General features: G+C 39.5%; 1 protein-coding gene across 1 annotated transcript in view; it reads left to right on the forward strand.

The window, feature by feature from the left end:
• LOC147256952 (neuronal acetylcholine receptor subunit alpha-7-like) overlaps positions 1–21,225 on the forward strand; it is a 76,077-nt gene that overhangs the window by 42,635 nt on the left and 12,217 nt on the right. The window contains exons 3-6 of the mRNA XM_086210659.1: positions 430–474; positions 5,636–5,745; positions 20,232–20,311; positions 20,656–20,823. Of these exons, the coding sequence (XP_086066785.1) occupies positions 430–474; positions 5,636–5,745; positions 20,232–20,311; positions 20,656–20,823 (403 nt within the window). The remainder of the gene's footprint in view (positions 1–429; positions 475–5,635; positions 5,746–20,231; positions 20,312–20,655; positions 20,824–21,225) is intronic.

The following is a 21,225-nucleotide window of genomic DNA, read 5'->3' on the forward strand; positions in this document are numbered from 1 at the left end:
TTAAATTCAAACGTTCATCTGTCACTTTATCACTATATTTTTCTGATCTCAGCCTCTGTCTACTTTGCTTCTGTCATTTTTCATTTCTATGTCACGCCTCTGTACTTTTTTTAATCTTGCCTCTTTTGTCCTCTTTCTCCGACCACTGAGCTGACCTTTGTAAAGTTTGTCAAAATACAACTGCAGCCTCTGAGTTTCTTTTGTCATGATGTCCTGTCTGTCTGTTTCTCCTTTTCTTTCTATTTATGGTTTCTGCATTATTTAAAATGGTCAAACATTAGTTCTGTGCTAAATTAAAATTCAATAATCAGTCAAGACAGCTGACATGTTTATTCTTTACCGTCATACGTGCAGAATATTCTCAATGACTTTGTAAAACAACATCTACTGGCTGCTGATTTTATGCTCTCCTTCTCCTGTCCCCCCCAGGATGAAAAGAACCAAGTGTTGATCACAAACGCCTGGCTGCAGCTGGTATGTCTCCTCACCCAACACTTTGTGTGTGATCATGGCACAATATTTGCAATAGAGTTTATTTTTAGACAGCATGTTTATGATGTTTGCATCCTGTGATCTCTGACATGCACATTTCCACTTTCCAAAAACATTTTCACATTTTTTTGGGGTTGAAGATGTTGAGCCAGGTGTCATTTAAAGGCAGCAGACTGACTTCTAGGTTTGATTCAACATTTCCGTAAGTCTCAAGGGCCTCATGTGACACTGAATTACAAGCATGAGTTTAGGTTTGACAGTAGGGAGAAAAATGTATGCTTGAGATATAATAATAATATAGTATAAACGTATTGTCAGCACACATCAGCGACCTATGTTTAAAACATTCTTTTAAGACACTTCTTATACCCATAGCAGGTTACTTTTTAGCCATAAAGCTTTAAATGTTTGTTCACTTCTGAGTATTACTATATGCAGGGGAGAATTCTAACTCATGGTACATTTTGCATCAATGGGTTCTCACCCTCAGTTTACGCTAAAGCAGCTTTTATCAAACTCTAGAAAGTGGTAGGTCACCCAAACAACAGTATAACAATGAAGTATTCCGTTATTTTAATTTTTCATTGTGTTAACAAAAATGACATTTGAATGGGGGGCGGCATGGTGGTGCTGTGGTTAGCACTGTTGCCTCTCAGCAAAAAGGTTCCAGGCTCAAGCATAGGATCTGTCTGTGTGGAGTCTGCATGTTCTCCCTGTGCCTGCGTGGGTTCTCTCTGGGTACTCTCTCTTCCTCCCACAGTCCAAAGAAAAGAAAGAAGAAAATGAATGGATGGATGTAAATATGTGAAAATAAATATTTCAATAACCAAGATTACAATTTGTGAAATACAATCCATCAGGTTTTGTCTTAATCTAATTTAATTCTTTTTTATTTCTCTCTTGATTATTTCCATTTTTCTATATTTGTTTTTGACTTTGTATTGTTAACTTCCTGATTTATTTTATGTGTGCAGGGTACATTTCTGTATACACTTGTCTTCTTCTGCACAATGACTAATTTTATGTATTATGTGATATACTGTGACCACAATTGAATAAACTTTAACTAAATATAGGACATGTTTGACACTAGATTATAAACACCAGTACATACAATTTTACAATATTCAATACGATAGTAACGTGAAGTATTTAGTCATTATTTCTTTGTGGTTATTTCAAACTGAGCTGCAAACTTTACTTTTTTCTCTAGTTCTTTCTTAAAAGGTCCTACTCACAGCTCCCCTGCAGTTCCCTAACAAAGAGTTTGCCAAGCTGAGTTTTTATCTCATTAATGCAAAGAGATTAATACTGTCACCAATACTCTAAAGGTCCCTGAACCCAATACTGAGCAGACTGCAGTGTTAAACTACAAGCTATTGTGGAATGATAAGGCAACTCCTGGGTTCTTGAGTTTTTAACTACAGTGTCTAAGATGTCTGAGTAGGTTTGGTGTCTAAGGGTGGGGAGTAGGGCTCATTGATCACTCACTGAGTGGGCGACATGTGAAATGTAGTGGTACACTTTACCTTCAAAGGGGCACATTTCCCCTTTGCAGATTAATTTTGTTTTGAATACATAAAACAATGCTTTGTGTCTCATTTTAGTTGAATTATGCAATATTCAGGGAACCACATACTTTATATAAATGCAGACAGTGGGGACTCTAGATTATTATTTAATTGTTTTTGTTATCATTTAATATCCCCATGATATTGCTGATGCTCTGTTAATGTTATGTCACAAATTGCTATAAAGATCTTTTAAAATCTTGTCAGCAGACAACAAAAATTGAACGGTCAAAATGAATAACAGTGCATCTCATGTGTATCTGATAGCATGTCTTGAAACTTGACATGCTAACAAGGTGCTGTGCTGGACACTGGCTACCTGATAGTTCCTGCCATGAACAGCCTTGTTTTGGCAAACCATGTTGAAGTTTTCTCAAAGTCATGATGTTTTTGTACTGGTTAAAGACAAGATGTTGTCAGAGTTGTGAAGTTCTGCTGGGGAACCCTTCCCTGATTCCATCACTGCCATGGCTTTATCATAGTTGTCCAGAAAGACATGCATACCACCCTGCAAGCTGTGGACAGCTGCTCTGCAGGCGCTGAAGTGAGTGAAAGCTCACTGGTCATATGGTCATATTCCAAAAAGCATCCAATGAGTAGCCTTTGCTAATGTCTGTGTAGGTTCTCATTCATCCAGGTCATCGTAGATCGAAGCGAAGTAAAATCTGGTCAACTGGACGTAAGTTTATCTTGAAGACGTTTCACCTCTCATCCGAGAGGCTTCTTCAGTTCTTCAGTTCTTCTTCAGTTCTTCAGTAGAACTGAAGAAGCCTCTCGGATGAGAGGTGAAACGTCTTCAAGATAAACTTACGTCCAGTTGACCAGATTTTACTTCGCTTCGATCTAGCCTTTGCTAATCTAACTACAGTTAGATTAGGCCATTAGGATGTCACAGCCTATAGTCATTCTTAGCCTGCTGGCTGCTGACTGACTTGTGAAGGAATCAATTATTCAGGGAGCCACCTCTCTAATACTGGCATCCACTTGGTTTAATGACTCAAAGAGGCTTTGCAGATGCAGCAGCTTTAAAGGTGACCTGCAAACTAAATTAACTAGCTCTCTGACAGACAGACAAACAGATAGACGGTCAGACAGACAGACAAGCTCTCCTCTACTGCACTGTGGAGGATTTTAGGATTACAGGTTTTTTAGGTGATGAAAACCTAACATCTAAATGAATAGGATTTTCCAGAGTTACAAGTATAAAAGTATAATGAGATTAAGTTTTCTAAGAGCTGGGTGCTACTTCAGTGTCCTGCAAATCATGCAGATACTCTAAAAATGAAAAAAGAAAGAAGAAAATAATGCCATCCTTCTTTACTTATTAACTTTGATAATTCATAGACCTGCTGTCAGGAGTTTTTACTGGGAATATATATCAAATAGTGCCAAGACTGGACCTACAGTTATTAATTTTTATTTTCTAAACTCTGAGCCCAAAAACATGAAATGCCTCTTTTTATTTGTTATACCTCTGATTAAGGAACGCCTTGAGGGAATCTCTTTAAATTTGTCTCAAATGTCCACTAATACTCAAGGATGAACTGAAAAGATTTTAGATCAAAGATCAAATTTATTGTTACCTCCCATAAAATCAATCTCAGGAAAAGCTTTTGGAAATCTCTTCAACTATCACACAAACATCCACTTGGACTCAAGAATGACAGAACATTTTGGTGGTCAAAGGTACTGTAACAGGCATGTATACAGGTATATAACTACAATGCTGTATTTTGTGAGTGGAGAGAGGGCTGAAACTAATATATCAATTATATTTTATTTAGGAACAGTTGTATTACAGTAAAAAAAAATCCATTTTAACATATCTTTTAGTAACATTCAATGAAAAATTACCATGATAACTATGAGTTATGTAGTATCACAGTTGCAGTTTCTGTTAAAAGGATTGCTTTGCATATATTTCACCTTGGGGGCAGAAAACTGATAATACCTCAACAGTATTTATGTTCCAGAATTAGATTTATACATAAACTAAATTATTTACCAAACAATGCAACTGTGTAATAGAGCCTCATTCTTGCATTCAGGGAAACATTTCACTCACTTATTTAAGCTTGTTGTCTGAAATTAGTAACGCTTTCTTAATGTTCTGTTATGTAACTGCGAACTTATTCATAGACAGCTGCAGGCCAGTGTCCTTCTCCCTTCTTCCTGACACACTACAAAGTTACTGACTGTGATTTGATCAGTTGGCTGTTAGTTGAGCTTCCCCTCACCAATGACCATTTAAAGGAGGCACAAACTGCCAAGACCCACACACATCACAAATTTCGCCATTAGTTGTAAGAATGGAGACAGGTACTAAAGACTGATGGCACCTCTTAGAGGAGAATATGACTTGGGGTTGACTGCTAATAAATCAACATGAACAGTGACAGAAAAATATGCATGTACACGTGAAGACATTAGCCATCCCAAGAGCACAGAATTGTACATCACCCACCGGAATGAGCATGCATGCATACACACACAAACATATGCACACACACACACATATACGCACCAACAGATGTGCCTGGTGCACTGTGGACACATTATTAACGGGACTGTGCTCCAAAGGGAATGTGCCCTATAGCTATAGCGTCTGAGTGCTGGCATCTATATGTGACTTCTGTACATATAGAAGCGCTCACACACAGACACAGAAAACCGTGTTAATGTACTTACATGGATAGACACACTAACGTGTACAATTTCACAGATCAAACATCATCTTGCTACTTGTTATAGACCATGAAAAAAAGGCATCAATGGAACAAACAACATGCATGCATTCTCTCTTTGTGCTGTTATTGCTTTGATGGGGTCTCTTAGCCCCTCTCCGAGGCTCATATTGGAGTGCAGAGGGTCAGTGCCAACAACTGATGGCTTGGCAAGGTTTCAGTGCCAGGCTCCATTATCAGAGCTGGAGACAGTAAGAGCCAGCAGCTGTTGGCATATTTACCTGCTTAAAGGGAGCATCGTCTATTTCTGTTGGTGTAAGTCTGGTCATTATTGTAATAGAGATGTATTTTGGCTTGCATCGCCCTCAGGGTGTTTCATACTTTGGGAAACACAAGACAGACTATGTGGCAGGGTATGGGACTATAACACTTTTATGTCACCAAATGAGTTGCTTCAGCATAATCAGGTTTCAAAGAGTGTCTTGCCTTTCAATTAATAATGCCACCAACTGAAGAGTAAAACTTAACTTGTGATTTCTGTTTAATGTTTTTAAAGCTGCTATAAGTGTAAAAATGCCAAAAATGTTGAAACATCAAACCAAGGTGTTGGAACAGACAAATTAAATAAATAAACACTATTAAGTAAATACATTTATATTTTCATATTATAAATATGTTTTGAGTGCTGAAAAATAAAACCAAGGATTTGTCATGATCGAGGAGTACAGATGTTACATTTACTGCACAAACAGAAGCATTCTTAAGAATTTTGTTCTGATTTAAAGTCTATTTATTCGTGGGTTATTGGTCTTGGCTGAGGTATGCACATCTTCTACCTCTCCTCTCTGGTCCTTTTCAATGATCCCCTTTCTCTCTGTTGCACTGCAGTACTGGACAGACATCTACTTGTCATGGAACCCTGAGAGCTACCCTGGGGTCCAGAATCTGCGCTTCCCCTCCAACCTGGTGTGGGTCCCAGATATCCTCCTCTACAACAGGTAATTTGTACTCTTGACCTTTTAGCTCCTACTTAAAGTGTCTAATCAAGCCATTCCAATTGTTGTTGTTTTTACCAACTACTTGTGACCTCATATTACTGATATATCAATAAAGTCTAAAAAGAAAGAAAGAATAAAAAGAAAGAGAAAAAACAATCCATTCATAATTACAGGAGAGATAAACCATACCTAAAAAGCTCTGTGACAGATAGGGTTGGATGGTATGGCCAAAAAATACATTTTTCTTCTCACTGATACTGACAATTATTACAAATGTCAAAAAGTGAGTGAAAGTTGAAGAAGTTGGAAAGCGCAAATATTCCTTATTTGTGATCAGAACACGACAAACACTAACAGATAAAGAAAGGAACATTTCATTACCTCTTCATTAAGCTTAAATTAAGTTTCAAAGATTTTTCAACATCACAATAACCAATAGTGGAATTCATTTTCCTTGACCAAATGTAAGAATTTCAGAGTGACAATGTGATGCAGCTTGCTTGTCTGACTCAAGACTGCAATTGAAAATTTGAACGATAATATCAATGAACAAGCTATAGATGGAAATATTAATTCTGATCAGCATGTTCAGCCATAAGCAGTGCCTGGTGACTCTATGGTGGGCTCTCCTATCTCTGAGGCTGAGGTTGCCAAGGTGGTCAAAAAGCTTGGTGGCAGGGCCCTTTGGGTGGATGAGATTGGCCTGGAGTCCCTCAAGGCCCTGGATGCTGCGGGGCTGTCTTGGTTGACACAACTCTGCAGCAGCACGTTGATATGGGGGGCGGTGCCTCTGGATTGGCAGACCACAGTGGTGGATCCCCTTTTTAAGAGGAGGGACTGGAGTGTGTATTCCAACTATTGTGGGATCACACTCCTCAGCGTTCCTGGTAAAGTCTATTCATGGGTTCTGGAGAGGAGGGTGTGTCAGATAGTCAAATCGCTGAACCAGAGGGGGAAAGTGTTTTTCGTCCTGGTCGTGGAACTGTGGACCAGCTCTACATTTTTGGCAGGGTTCTTGAGGGTGCATGGGAGTTTGCCCTACCAGTCTACAGTACATGTGTTTCGTGGACTTGGAGAATGACACTTGTGCCTAACCAAGCACCAGCTTGCGCCATGCTTAAAAACAGGGCCCTCGAAGTGTGGAATAGATGTTGAAGAAACAGAATCTTGATTCATACCTGATCAGTGATGGCTAGTGTGACAGTTTGATATGTATTTCACCAGCCTGGTGTACTGACGGACCTCATGTCAACAAATGTGAGCAAGAATTGTGGTCATGTGACTGTGAGGGAAGTGAGGGAGTTCGTAATACAAGCAGCTGGACTCCTTTCACGCTGTTTTAGCCTTGATGCATCAAGATAATGCTTCGATTTTGACAGTGACACTACAGTATGTGCTTATTTGCTCCATTTCAAAAACTCATTTGAAAGTTGTTTAATTTACTACGTATTATTGTAAAGTGATTTAGATTTACTGACTGACCTGGTTGGCAGCATCCGGATTACTCACTCTTGTGTCATCAGTGAGTATTAGGTCAGAAACACATTTGTCTGACTTAACATGACTTCCTTGAATCTAATGAGTGAAAAGTCTAATGAGAGCAAATGAATTAATTTGGTCATGTTTGCTTGGTTTCCATAATTTGTTGTGCAGTAATTGTTGAGGGAAAATCTATATTCTGCTCTACCATCCCAATAAAGATTGAGACAGTGACATTCTCTCTAGTGAACTGACAATTTAGGAAAAAAAAGTTACACAGGTGATTCGTTGGAAAACACTCAAACAAATGGAGCAGAAATAAGATTTCACTGACATACAGTCTCCAATGAACCAGTCCTGTGTTGAGGAACTGTCATGAAACTGTCATGTTTTATTCTAATGTTTGGGTAATTCTAGTGCTCGTATTTAATCTGTATTCAACAGGCCTTCACTTCTCTGTATTCACAGAGCCAATTATTATTTCCCCAAACTGCATTTCAAATTGTCCACATAGTTTAGCTTTACTGTCATGGGCTAGACTGAGTTATACTGACATTTATCAAGGGATTAAAGCTTTTCCGTAACACACAGATAGATGCTCTACATTTTGCAATAACACAGTGAATAGAAATGCTCCTGATATATTATTTCACCCTTGGTTACAGACCCATTTAATGTGACAATTGAACTATTTTCCATCGGGACATCATAAAGCAGAAGTCCTAGAGGATATTGCATCTGTTGCCTTTAATGGGGCAGTGAGGATCTGCTACCTGAATAATGGCATCAAGTGGATGGAAAAGTCCAAAGATGAGACATAATGAAACAATAATACTTAAAATGCATCAAGCTTTGACAGAATAACAAGGATCTAAATACTATGGGTCACATCATGAAGATGCTTTTCATAAACGTCAATGAAGAGATCACTCCTACATGTCCTTATAAGGTGCTTATTATGTCAGTAAGACTATATAATAAAAGCATAAAGAAAACATTTATTTTTAGATTATTAAACATAAAAAGACTTCAATAATATGTTATTGATGTACTTTATTATACATTTATTAGCAGTTAACTACTCACATATTTAAAGTTAACTATAAGTTTGTTGCAGTTACCAGATTTAAAGTACAACTAAGTCTTGCTAAGGCTAATAAATCCTTTATCATAAACTTATAAAAGTAAACCCGTGTTACTTCTGTGTTAGAATGGCCTGTTTTTTGCACTATTGCACTATAGAAATTTTGTTAAAGCTTTACAATATCAAAATGCTTGGAAAATGTATGTAATAAACTTGCAGACATCATCCAATAATTTCATTTTATTTAAGGAGATAGTTCACTCACATATCAAACTTTAAAGGTCTCAGCCAAAACAGTCATCTGGCTTTGCTCATTTCTTTTCATACCTTTGAGACAGAACGAATGAGAGATAATATAGCTTTTGATATTGGTTTCTTTGACTGACAAGTTAGTCTAACAACCCTTCTCAGCCATATTGACTTCCACAGTTTGGATACCGTCTTCTGCCTGCTTTATCACTGATTGCACTGAGTGCATTGACATATCTATTTCCAATTCAGAAAAGCAAGAAATGAATTTAAGTATGAGACAGGATTACCTTTTCTCCACCTGCAAATTAGGTCACAGCAGAAGCAAGACTTTAGTATTGAGAAATGTAAAGAAAAACAACATTTGTATCTCACTTAAGTACATATTTTTTAACTACGAAGACTAAAGCAAGATGAAGCAATAATCAGCATTTATAGAAACAAACTGAGCTTACAAGCTATTTGCAATTTACCAACAGCATTGGGAAACTTTTCAGTCTCTGTGTATGAAACATACAGGGAATTCTTTACATATTACCAGAATAAAGAGCACAAAATCCCCTCTGAGAATGAAATCTTGTAAATAATGTGGGAGGTTTTCAAATTGGTCCCAGGATAAAGTTGGAGGGTGGCACTGCGGTGCAGTGGTTAGCAATGTCACCTCACAGTAAGAGGGTTCCAGGTTCGAGCCCTGGCTCACGCACAGGATCTTTCTGTGTGGAGTTTGCATGTTCTCCCTGTGCCTACATGAGTTCCCTCTGGGTACTCCGGCTTCCTCCCAAAGTCCAAAGATATGCAAGTGGGGACTAGGCTAATTGGTTACTAAAAATTGACCGTAGGCGTGGCTGTGTGTGTGTGAATCATTGTCTGTCTATATATGTTGGCCCTGCAATGGATTGGCTACCCATCCAGGGTATACCCCACGTCACTCCCAAAGGCTGCTGGGATAGGCTCCAGGCCCCCCATGACTCTTAACAGGATAAGCGGTAGAAAATGAATGGATGGATAAAGTTGGAACCAGACCAAGAGTGACTAAAGGTGTCAGTATGCTTCAGATCATCAGTTTGTGTCTAATGGTTGAAACCCCTCTCCTGAAACCCCTCCCCTCTTGTGGAATTTTAGAGTTAAGAGGGCTGACACTGAGTACTTTTGATAATTAATGCACTTTATCCCTGCCCACAAAGAACAAATACAGCATTGTTTTTGTGTTATCTTCATATTATTTTTAAGGTTGTCTATTTTGTAACTTTTTTATTTTGCACTGTTTTAACACTGTCAGATTTTTGTGTACTGTTCTTTGCTCCCAAATCAACTGGGATTATAAAGTTCCAAGTTCATGCTGATTGTGACCAAGCAGCAAATTTGAAAATATATAGGAAATGTTATCCGTTTGTGGCATTGGAGGGATGCCATCCATTTAGTTAGCATCACCACGGTGTATGACTTTCAGCCACTGTTGAAAATCAGATTAGTGGCACATCAAAGCTTTTAAGACTTAAATGTTTTATTTAGCATGAATATCTTCGCTAATGAACACTACTTTTATTCATTTTAAAGAATAAATGCAATGGTTAGAGGTACAACGCCAATGTTGTGCTATAAACAAACAACACCAGATGCATGAAAAACAAGCCCAACAACACCTAGCCATCAGTTTCTGGACAACAGGACATATCCGCCTTTGTTCATATTTGTGCACAATACAGCAGTTTGAAGTCCCAAGGATAGAAAAACCTGAGTGGTGTTCTGGTGCTGGACATTTATAATTACGCTCTTAGAATACAGTAGTTCCTATGGTGATTCATTTTAATGTAATTTCATAAAGAGAGAATGTACCATCAAATACATGTTCATTCAGACTACCATAGGTATGTTCTGTTTCTTCAGTCCACAGCAGGGTGGTCTCACGGTCTGTGCTTTGTCCATGTTACCCACATTAGACAGGAGTACAGCCTTACTGGCAAAGGATGTAAGCATTGTATGTCCTCTTGTCAGCACAATTTAAAGTCATTTCAGATGAATAATTTTTTCTCGCGGACATGCCTGTGAATATTTCATCACTATCTGATACAGACACTTGAGGGACAGAGTTTTGTTTGCATTGTGTCTCTCATATAAATAATTAAGCTTTTCATCTGCCGGGATGCTTTGACATAAGCAGGGAGTTTGTTTTGCTTTTAATCGAGTCTGCACAATGCTGTCTTTTATGTCCACAGAAGCATCTTTGTAATGATGTTTGAAAAATAGTGTAAACGTGGTTTTACAAGATAGTGAATGTTCTGAAATCTATGAGAGGTAAGGTTATTGTAGTTTTGGGGGCTTTTACATAGCAGCGTCAAGCACAATGGTGGACTCACAGATACAGACCGAGACAAGATCCAAGGCTCAAAGTTTTTAATGCAAAAAGGATTCTGTGCACAAAAAGGCAGTCAGAACTGGCAGAGGTAGCAGAATCAGCTGGAAAAACTCTGGTGAAAAACACAAAGACAGGTTGAAACACACGAGAACCAATGAAGGCAGGGACCAGTTTACTGGGGGCCAGGGGAATGTCATCAAGGGTATCTATCTCATTCGATAAGGTGTTCCTAAGGTGTTTGGGCCCAGCACAATAACTTCAGTTTTGTCAGAGTTTAATAAAAGGAAATTATTGGTCATCTATTTTTTTATTTCCTTTAGACAGACCTCCAGTTTAGACAACTGATTTGTTTCATGTGGGTGCATTGATAAGTACATGCAACTGTGAGAGCTACTCTCTCAATCCCACAGTCTTTTATTGATCTTGGCAGTGAGAGCAGTGAGAACTTTCAGTTCGGAAGGCAGGTACAATGGAGTGAGATGGTCCCTGAGGGTTTTGGAGAGGCCCTTAAAAAAGGCATCAGATAGGGCAGCCTGATTCCACCCACTGTCTGCCGCGATAGTGTGGAACTCAATGGCATAGCCCACCACTCACCTCTTACCCTGATGAAGTGTGACCAAAGGCCGGAACACTTCCCATCCTGGAGTGACAGTCTGGAAGACTTGGAGGAATGTTTGGATGAAGAGGGGCAGAGACTCACAAACAGCTGAACACCAATTCTATTCTGCTGCAGCCCATTTGTCAGCCTGACCATGTGAGATATCATAAAGGCAATCTCAGCTTAGTCCAGGAAAAGGGAAAGAGGAGGCCTGAAACTCAAAGTGCAACTTGCACAGGGAGATGAATGAGCAACAGTCTCGTGACTCCTCAGAGAAGCGCTCAGGACTGGAGAGGTGAAGATGGCCTGGAACCGAGGTTGCAGCTATGGGAGCTGGTACCAGAGTGGGGGTCGCAGGAGCTGGTGATGCACTGGGGGTTGCAGAGACAGACTGCCCCACAAGGAAATTCAGTCTCGAGACTAGAGCCATCAACATGTGCTCCTGTTTGTTCGCCATTTCTCATTGTTCATGATGAAGAACAAATATCTGCTCTCCTGATGGTGAAGGCACTGCCCTTGAGTTCAAAGAGCAGTGTGGAAAGGGTCTGTCTGCTGAATTCGTGATGTGGCCAGACTGGACTGTCACTCACAATGGTGGACTCATGGATGCAGACCAAGACAAGATCCAAGGCTCAAACTCTTTATTGCAAAAAGTATTTGGTACACAAAAAGGCAGTCAGAACTGGCAGAAGTAACAGAATCGGCGGGCAAAACTCTCTGGTCAAAAACAAGAAAACAGGTCAAAACACAAGGTTCACATATGAGGAAAAATGCTTGAAAGCTCACACAAGGAAGAGACAATCTGGCACAGAACAAATGGGGAACAAATGAGACAGGTGAAACACATTAGAGATGGGCAAATAGGTAGAAAGGCAGGAAGCTTGACAGGACATGGGGAAACACACGAACGGACTATCAAACTAAACAGGAAACAGAACAGAAAAATTCAAACCCTGACAAGCAGTATTTATTTAAGTTTTATCAAATTGTATCACTTCCTCTTATTTACTTTTGCTTTCACTACTGATATTTTTTTTAACATTTTCTTGAGATGTGCTTCTTTTTTGTTTTATTTTCCTTTTAGGTTAAAAAGTAAATTGTTGGGCAAAAGGACCCATCTGGGATTCAACACCTTCATCATGCCCTATCCTTTCTATGTGAAATTTTTGAATATGTTTACCGACTTAATGATGTGAAATAAAATTAGACCAATTCACCCTGTGTCGCTCATGTCTACTTGCTTCACATTATTGAAAATCTCCTAATCTTTGTAAAGTACACCAAATAGTTTGGACAAGCATTCGGAAAATTTCTCTCCCTGAATTTGACGTTCATTTTTGGGTGTCCAGCCAAGAATGAGAACCTGAATTAATATTGCTATACCAAAGTGATTCAATTTAGCAAATTCATTCCAGGTTATGGATGAGTAATAACACTGCTCCAAAATATTCATTCTGCTGCCAAGTGATATTCTTGATTCTGTTGCAGTGCTTGTTGTTTGAGAGGCAGTGGGTTGTGTGGTTTGGCTAATCTCTGACTTTGGTCTCAGAGTTCTCACTTTGATTTCAAGGCTCCCACGCTCCCCAGCAATGCCAGGCCTACAATGGTAACCATAGTAATTACATTGGACTGAGTGACTGAGTGAGACAGTGGGTGAGAGTGGGTGAGCGTGGGCCCGCCATTTTTCTTTTGAGTTTACTAAACAACAAACTGATCATTTGGAGTTGACCACAGTTTAATTGGGAACTACACTTTTATTATTGATTGGAATAGGTATAGGCTTGAAGCCTATAGATTTGGGTGAGTTGGCATTGTTTGTTGAATGTGATATAGTGATACTTGTCCATTAATAATCTTGTACATTGCCTATTGAATAATATAAATGTATTTAATAATTGCATTTAAAGCACAAGTGTTGCATCCTAGATTTAATAGATAAGTTCAGACAGAGGTCATTCGAACTACTTCCCAGAGTCAATGGAGGCACCGCCAAGTGTCATATTTGTACAGTTTATTACTACAGGTAGTAGCGTCACTTATTTATACTAGAACTCAGGCCCCACCCATGGCAGAGGTTACAGAACTATAACTCCTCAGGGAGCCAGCAATTTTCACAGTTTGACATCAATCGGATGTATCGTTGTTGAGATAACTGGGTCACAGACAGAAAGAAATTTCTTGCTTTTTTTTTTACATAAAAGCAAATGGCTGTTCCCCTTGAGCCTGGATCTGCTCAACGTTCCTGCCTGTTAACAGGAAGGTTTTCATTGCCACTGTTGCAGAATATGCTTCCTCATGGAGAATTGTTTGATGTAAATTGAAGGAGTGTGGTGCCAGACCTGCTCTACCTGTGAAGTCTCATGAGAGGACTTTTGTTGTGATTTGGTACTATATAAGTTCTGTCAGGTCCATTCACGTCAAGAAACACAAGAGATGATAATGAGCTTGATTTGTTTATTATAGTACAAATTGGTGGTATGGCTCTGTTCAGAGGAGTCCCCTGATAATTTTTCATGAGCACCATGAAACAGGGGACCAGCAGCGTGAGGGTAGGTTCTCCCAGTTTAAGACTGGAAGAGCAAACATACCCCCGTGAACAGAGCAGCAACATGACATAGAACGAACTATGCCATGTTATACACTGCAAGGTGGAGCTGGGGAGGTGGAGGGTAGCAAGTTGCGAGCAGGAGCAACTGTACAGCAAATAGCAGCAGCAGCAGCAGATAGCAGATAGCAGGAGATAACAGCAGATAGCAGGAGATAACAGCAGATAGCAGCAGATAGCAGGAGATAACAGCAGATTACAGCGGGCAGAGCAGCGTAGCCAGAAGCTAGCAGAGCGGGAGGTGAGGCCAGGTGACATTTAAGTTGAGAGGGGCCAATCAGAAGCAAGGGATTTGATCAGCTGATGCAGAGCAGCTGTAGATCAGAAGCCAATAGCGCTTGACTACCACGGCCTGACAGAACTAACGCTAACACTCGATTAAAAATGGCTTGACTTGACTTGCAATAGATAGCTATAAACATGCAGCCTTGTCCTTTTATATTTCACAAATTTCAACCCATCCAACAGGCTAAAATTAATAATATATGCCCAACAGAAAGTCTTCAGGAAGCATTTTGGCTTACCTCTGCTTGTTCTGTACTTAAGGTGTACCAAAGGACAACAATAGATGACGGTATTAGTTGGACTGTTTTGTCTGGCTTTGGATGAGTGCTCATTCATTGTTCAAAATGAGATGCATTCGGTGAATGTCACTGTTTCGATGGGGACTCAATTAACCAGATGATATGAATACATGATATGGAAGGTATGAATAAATGAATAAAAAAAATATGTTGTCATTTAGGTTGGATTTAGAATCCAACTGCTTCATGTTTCCACCACCTTGCAGTCTTTGTTTTGTTGTCCAATTATTTATTTGTGTCCTCCTCAGCAAGAACTTCACAGACTGAAATTAATTTAGATTTAGGTTGATTGATCTGGATTTCATGGTTCATTATAACAAAGATATAACAGGGGGACAATTATATATGACCACTGTAGAGGAATTTATAAAAGATGGAAAACACCATAGGTTCACTTCCAGACCCAGGTCAAGGCCCACAGGTCAGCTCGTAACTTTACGGACAAATAATGAGGATGAAGACCAAGACAGTTCAAACAGAGGACACCACATGAAATCCCTTATCAACCAATGTCAGACAAACAGTAGTTTTTGCGATTCATTTTATTCATGCTATGTTGACAAATACAACACACAAACAACATGTCTTGAAGACACTCTAGCCTTAACTGAGGAAAGAGTTCGAAGAAAGAAAAAAATTCACCCACTTAGGAGGAATTTTGTAAATTTCACAAATGTGTCTTTCAGAGATTCTAATGTACACTTGCATAAAAACAGGGTGCTTGCGCAGGTCCTGAAGGTCTTAAAAAGTGTATAGAATTTTGAAAAGCTGTTTTCCAGACCCACAGTGGTGCAGTGGTTAGCTTAGATTAGGTTACTGTCGCCTCACAGCAAGAAGGTTCCGGGTTCGAGTCCCGCCTCAGGCTGGGGAATTTTCTGTGGAGTCTGCATGTTCTCCCTGTGCCTGCGGGGGTTCTCTCTGGGTACTCTGGCTTCTTCCCACCGTCCAAAGACATGCAATTGGGGACTAGGCTAATTGAATATTTTAAATTGACCGTAGGTATAAATGTGAGTGTGAATGGTTGTTTGTCTATCTATGTTTGCCCTGTGATGAACTGGCAACCTGTCCAGGGTGTGCCTCGCCTCTCGCCCATAGCTGCTGGGATAGGCTCCAGCCCCCCTTCAACCCCTAACAGGAATAAGCGGAAGACAATGGATGGATGTTTTCCAGACCTTGAAAAGTCTGGAATTTTGTGTGAAAGTCTTCATAAAGTATGGAAAACCTTTCTCACGTAGTCAAACTTAGAGTATGCTCAAAGGCACATAATCTTGTAAAATTAGAAATAGATGAAGAAGGCATGCAAAAACATATGATTTAGCTTACTGCTCGGTTCTAGAATGATATCAAATCAAAAGACTAACTACGTTTTCAGATTGAGGAGGCAGTCATTCGTTGAATGTGTTTGAAGGTGCGAAGTAAACATTACAAGAAAAGAAATCAGACCACCATATTTTGTTTTGTATTTTCTGAAACGACAAACCTGTGTAATGTTGCCTACGTGATGGCTGCTTAATGAACTGATACCATGGCGGTGTTGTGTGTGTGTGTGTGTGTGTGTGTGTGTGTGTGTGTGTGTGTGTGTGTGTGTGTGTGTGTGTGTGTGTGTGTGTGCTTCAAAAGAGTGTTATTCCTTCAAAAGTGCTGCGAAAAACATGCAAATGCTATACTTACAGCAATATCTAATCTGATGTAAGTACTTCAGCAGATCTGCTATGGATTTAATTTTCACAATGTATAATTCTGATGGTAGTGCGAAGTTTATCAATAACACACAGAAATCCACATAGTAATAATACGTATAAGTTGTTTTTTTGTTGTTTTTTTGTAGCCTACATGTGATCTGTAAAAAGCCCACTGAGTTCCTGCGCAAGTAGGCCTATATGTGAAACAGTTTAGCAACCTGTTGCATTGATACGTGTAGTCTCACTGTCAGGAGAAATGGGTTGTTGCTTTTTCTCACATTTGTGGCTGCAACACCCAAAGTTTAAAAAATGGATTGCACTGGAGCCTCAATCAAACACAAATTCTGTTGCAAACTCATTGATATTGCCAGCATGGGAGGGGCAGGTCTGGTGATCCATGTCCAAAGTAAGAAGCACTCAAATCTAGCTGCCAGTGCTTTGACATCACCCCCAGCGACCATTTTTTTATGCCAAGAGCTGCCAATAGCCCAGGTAAGAGGGGTTGTTCAGTAACATTGATGCAGCATACTCTGTACTGTAGAATATAGACTAAGTTCAGAGTTTATTACGGTTCTCTGAACATGCAATATCATTGAGCCTCCATTCTTTGCCACATATTTTTTTTCAATTTGTGATTGGTTTGATTAAAAAAAAAAGTTTTATCTTAAATTCAACATGGTAACACTCCTAACATGTGAACAAAGACGGCTAGCTACCATAATAATTACTCAACTTCCCGGATTGTTAAAATAAGTGAGATCATGTCAAATATGATGCGTGATTCTAGCACTATGACGGTAAAATTAATTAGTTTAGATTTGCCCAATTTATGCAATCGAGTAAAAAACGAAGTTTGATACAGCAGTGCAACCATATTGTGATCTCTACTGCCATCTTGTGGATTGGCACAAATAGTGCATTCAATTGCTACAGTGACGTTAGTTCCTGTAGATACCTTGAATTTATCAACGACTTTAATGTTTGTGTTAATTTAATGATTTATTTGCACAGTTACTGAATACAAAACTTAATATTAAATTACATGTTGTTATCATTGTCATATTGCACACCTAGTTTTTAGAACTATTTGCTTAGACACTGGTTGTTTAGAATATATATACCTCACATTAATATATATAGATTTTTGCAAACGCAGTCATTTTAAACAAATATCTTGTTTCAAGGAAACTCTCCTGCCAGCTTCGAGTTCTGCATCTCCTGCATCTCCTGCATCTCCTGCAACAACCTCTTTAGTGGGGAGTTTTATGCAAGGCGCTGAAGTCCTGACTGCTGAGATTATTGGGCCCTGGAGCTAGTAACTAAGCATAACTCAAGAGCGTCAATGCAGTCAGCAGTGTATTTCAGCTGATGTTCCAAGACAGTGAAATAGCAAAAAAATTCACGTGATGAATTTAAGGCAGCATACTTAACTTCTTTTGGGATCGCTCCACATTTCAGGTCTCTTTTAAAGGCAAAGTTTAGAGCTGCAGGTAGATCTGTGCTCTTATTTAATGAGACTAAATGACTCACTTCAGAAAAAAACAAATGGATATCTTCATCTGTTTTGGGGATGGTGATGAAGTCAGGTCAAGGAACTTTGACAAACAGTTTCTGGGCCATGCCACTGCAACAGACTTGCACACATGCCTGCAAAAATCATGTGAAGCACCTGGGATACATGGAATCCTTCAGCCATCAATGGATGGTCCAGCTGTCAACTGGAAGGTGTATGACATGGTAACAAACAACATTGAGCAGGGGACAGGTAGCAAATTGCTAAATGTTGGTAGCCATGCAGTCTATGTAATGCTTAAACCATTTAAGGCTGGAAGTGCAAGAACCAACTGGGGGGTCGAGCAAACACCCGGTTCTCTTTTTTGGCTCTTTAAAGACTCCCCAGCCAGGCGTGAAGACTTTACAAAAGCTACTGGCTGCTCCCTCTTCCCAAGGCAATACTGCCAACATTGCTGGCTTGAGAATTTACCTGTAACAGAAAGAGCAATAAAGATTTGGCCATATGTTCAGAAATATGTGGCTTGTGTGAGGGTTAAACAATTCCCAGAGCCTAAAAGTAAATCCTTCTCTGTTGTTGCAGAAAGCTGTGATGATCTATTGTTTGTCACCAAGGCCAACATATTCCTGTCAATTGCTAAAGAGTTCCATCCAATGTTGGAGAAATACCAGACTGACCAGCCAGTACAACCATTTCTTGCAGAGGACTCTTGTGTTGTACGTCGCTTTGGACAAAAGCGTCTGCTAAATGAAACTGTAGAATTGTAGAATTGTAGGACCTTTTCAAGCTCATCACAGATCTTGCACGGATTCATCAAAGATGATGTAAAGGAGAAGGTGACGTTAGCTGAAAAGGTCTTCCGTGTTTACGTGAACGTCAATGGGAACCACAAAGAAGCAGCAAAAGTGAACTTGGGGTTTGTGGCTGATCGAATGCTCAAGGACTTAAAAACCAAAAATAAGGTGTCAGAATAGCAGGTGTTCACCCTTTCCTCAAACACAAAGTAATTCATTCAGACTGCAGTTGCAAAATTACTTGAGAAATGCCCACTCGGGTATTCTCTCGTTCAGAATTTAGGGTGGCTGGACCCTAAACGTACTGTTCAAAATCCGTAAGTGCAGATGGAATTTAAAGGTCTGTCTTGAGCACCTGGTAAATGCAAATCAAAATAAAGAGGGAAACGGTGATGATATCCTTTAGAAGTTCAGTGACTTCTCTACATCCTGTGGAACAGATGAGGAGTGTGTGAATTGTGATTCTCAGTCCAGAGTGGATTGCTTGATATAAACATATGGGGGAAAAAAACCTGAAAGGAAAATGGTGTGGGATTTGGTGAGAATGATCCTCTTGCTGTCTCATGGACTAGCATCAGTTGATGCTAATCCAGTTGGCTTCTCTGTGAACAGAGAAATAGAGGTTGAAGACATGAAAGATCGCACACAGAGGGTCGTCAATGATCATGTCTCCTATGTTTGAGGTTTGACTAATGTCAAAATTACAAAAAGGGCCTCTCATTTCAGTGTCATGGGCTAGACAGAAATACAGGTCTTTCTTTGAAAATGAAGAAAGAAAAGAAAAGACTTGCAACACGGAGAAAAGAGAGAGGCCCTCTTGGAAGAGGTTAATGAACTAAAGAACACAAAAAAAGGATTGAGTTGAACATCAGCGGCCTCTTGTCCTGTGCCGATGACTTGGCTATCAAAACGGAGCAGCTTGGTTAAGTTACTTTGATTGCCCAGTCAAATGCAATGAGGAAGGCTGTCAAAGAAAAGAAGGAGGAGCTAAATTGTATCCAGAAGAAACTGGATATGAAGTTAAATGAAATGAAACATAAGTCCAAAAGTCCAAAATTGACAGTTAAAGAGAAAGGTGTTTATGTGATGTTCATACACTTGTGATTTTCATATGTTTTGAAAAAGTTTGCTCATTCCATGTTCACAGATAAGAGTTTCTAAAGTAACAGATGTATTCATATGTTCAAGGGTCAATTTATGTGAAATGTGTTATGCTCTGATTATGATGTGGTTTGGTTTTGGAGGATAATCCAGCCAGTTTGAAGGACGTCTCAATGGCAGACAGCCATGTTTGTTTAAGATGTTCAGTCAAATTACACACCGTCTGTCTGGATCTACACTAATCCCCCCAATCTCCCTTCTCTTTTGCTTTCTCTCTGTCACTTTCATTCTCATTTGCTAATTTTTTGCTTGTCTCAGTTTCTTTCATAATCTCTCTCTAACCTCTGGCCCTGTCTGGCATTCTTTCTAGAAGTGTTTCTGGGCTTTCTATTAATATGTTCATTTTCTACTTTCTATGTTCTATTCATCGTCTCCCTGTAGTGCTGATGAAAGGTTTGATGCAACATTCCATACAAATGTGCTGGTCAATGCCACGGGATCCTGCCAGTATATCCCACCAGGTGAGCTATTGAAGACATTCTCCTGTCTGTCTTGTTATCAGTAATTTGAGTCCTCTTTTTAGTCTACTATCATCATCATGTATGGAACTCAATCTCCCACCTTTTCTCTAGCAAAAACTGTGGCAACTCATACAGCGTGCTGCTCATAGATGAAATGCTGAAAGGAAACACTGACTGTGTCCTGAAGGCAAATCGTCCCAGATTACTTTATATCCAATACATGGCAGTTAAACATATATTGTTGTGCATTATTTGCTCCAACTTGTTTGACTATGAGTGATACTTGACTTCATCACAAAATAAGTCACTGTTTTAAACATCCCACTTCCCCTACTTGTGTCCAGGCATCCTGAAGAGTACTTGCTACATTGATGTACGGTGGTTCCCATTTGATGTGCAAAAGTGTGACCTGAAGTTTGGTTCCTGGACACACAACGGCTGGCTGCTGGACCTCCAGATGATGGATGTGGATATCTCCACTTACATACCCAATGGGGAGTGGGACCTCGTTGGTAAGAAGAAAGGCAAACAGACATGTGGTTACCATTGTTTAATATTCTTTTTGAACCTACTGTATGTCTGAATTTTTCTCCATCATCCAGGTCATCTCCTCAAGATGTTTCAAATCTCATCCTCATAACCCATCAATACCATGTAATGTATAATGTACTATATAATACAACAATATTTTGGAGGACTGACTGAGGGAGCTCTCCATGTTGCTGCTGTGAACAAAAGCTGTCAGTGGGCTCTTATCCCCACAGGAGTGGGAGGAGCCTAAAAAATACGAGTTAATTCAAACCAGATTTTTTTTTTTTTTTTAGAAAGCAATATAAGAAACTCTTCATAGAAACTTGATCTCTCTCACACACACACATACACACACGAGCACACACTGCTGTTGTCTTTTTTTT

This window comes from Aulostomus chinensis, chromosome 8 (assembly GCF_037954235.1).
Source record: "Aulostomus chinensis isolate RoL2024-O1b breed Wild chromosome 8, RoL_Achi_v1.0, whole genome shotgun sequence".
Taxonomy (NCBI): Eukaryota; Metazoa; Chordata; class Actinopteri; order Syngnathiformes; family Aulostomidae; genus Aulostomus; species Aulostomus chinensis.